At 45.5% G+C, this 1839-nt stretch overlaps 1 protein-coding gene across 1 annotated transcript; it reads left to right on the forward strand.

The window, feature by feature from the left end:
- Positions 1-398: 398 nt before the first annotated feature.
- Positions 399-834, forward strand: LOC100566740 (thioredoxin-like). Its single transcript, XM_008107736.2, is given in 1 exon segment — positions 399-834. A coding segment is annotated over 1 exon segment (318 nt). The 3' UTR covers positions 717-834.
- Positions 835-1839: the final 1005 nt, after the last annotated feature.

Genomic DNA, 1839 nt, shown 5'->3' on the forward strand with positions numbered 1-1839 from the left:
GTAGTACATAGTCCACACAGTGTACATAGTTTTAGTGCTGTGGTTCTACCTTGACCATTCTGGCAACATCCTATGTAATCATGGGATTTGCAGTTTTGTGAGGTGGAAGAGATCTCTGGCAAATAATTCTAAATAGCCCTCCCTAAATGACCAGTCCCATGGTTCCACAGAATGCTGCCATGACAGATAAAGTGGAATCATCATGCTATAAGAGTGTAATGTGAAAAAAGTTTCAGAAAGAAGGAGACATTGCAGGATACACAAGAGAGCCTGAAAGCAGCCACTGAGGAAACCAAGCCGGAGCCAGAGCCAGAGCCGGGCCCAGCAAAGAGCCGCCGCCGGAGCCGCCACAGAATGCGCCGGAGCCACAGAAGTTGAAGGAAGAGGCTGCTGCCAAGATGGCGAAAGTCTTTGGGAGCCTGGTGGAATTCCAATCAGAATTAGCGGACGCTGCAGAGAAACTCGTAGTCATCGACTTTTCTGCCACATGGTGTGGACCATGAAAAATGATCAAGCCTTTCTTCCATAGTCTCGTTGAGAAGTATCCAGATGTGATTTTCGTTGAAATTGATGTGGATGATGCTCAGGACATTGCCGCACACTGTGACATGAAATGCATGCCAACATTCCAGTTCTACAAAAACAAGGAAAAGGTGCATGAATTTTCTGGAGCAAACAAAGAAAAACTGGAAGAAACCATTAAGAAGCTAAAATAACCATTGGTTCTGGCTCATTAAATGCGACTGTTAAGTTATAGCCTTTTCTACATAAACTGGCCAACTTAGCATATGTATCGAAATACACTTGTCTCTTCAGACTGTAAGGGGGCTGGGCTGTGGCGCAGGCTGGTGAGCAGCCTGCTGCAATAAATCACTCTGACCATGAGGTCATGAGTTCGAGGCCAGCCCATGGTGGGGTGAGCACCCGTCAATTAAAAAAAAAAAAGCTCCTGCTCATTGCTGACCTAGCAACTCGAAGGATAGTTGCATCTATCAAGTAGGAAATAAGGAACCACTTATAAAGTGGGGAGGCAAATTTAACTAATTTACGACGTTGGAATGAGGAAGTGCCGTTACAGTGGATGATGAAACAGCTGCTCCCCCCTGTGGCCAGAATTGAACATCCCCTCAGAAGAAGGTTAAATTTCCTCTGTGTCTGTCTCTGTCTCGGTTCTATGTGTATAAAGGTAAAGGTTTCCCTGACGTTAAGTCCAGTCATGTCTGACTCTGGGGGTTGGTGCTCATCTTCATTTCTAAGCCGAAGAGCTGGCATTGTCCGTAGACACCTCCAAGGTCATGTGGCCGGCATGACTGCATGGAGCACCGTTACCTTCCCGCCGGAGCGGTACCTATTGATCTACTCACATTGGCATGTTTTCGAACTGCTAGGTTGGCAGGAGCTGGAGCTAACAGCGGCCGCTCAAGCCGCTCCCGGGGTTTGAACCTGGGACCTTTCGGTCTCCAGCTCAGTGCTTTAACGTACTTCACCACCGGGATCTATGTGTATATGGGCATTGAATGTTTGCCCTATATGTATATAATGTGATCCGCCCAGAGTCCCCTTCGGGGTGAGAAGGGCAGAATATAAATATTGTAAATAAATAAATAAATAAATAAATAAATGCTCAACACCACACTGCATCAGGCATATTACCTTGAGAACTGCCCTCTCATCTACACATGAAATCAATGTCAGTCTGAGAAGGAAATGTGCTTCGAGGAGGAAGAGAAGCATTAAGGAAGGTTTCCCTTTTCAGAGAGAAAAGTGGCTTTTTAAAAAGCAAATCAGCTAAGATTCTATTATTGTTCAAATGAGGCCTAATTTATTATGCCTCTTGAA

Source organism: Anolis carolinensis, chromosome 3 (assembly GCF_035594765.1).
Source record: "Anolis carolinensis isolate JA03-04 chromosome 3, rAnoCar3.1.pri, whole genome shotgun sequence".
NCBI classification, from domain to species: Eukaryota; Metazoa; Chordata; class Lepidosauria; order Squamata; family Dactyloidae; genus Anolis; species Anolis carolinensis.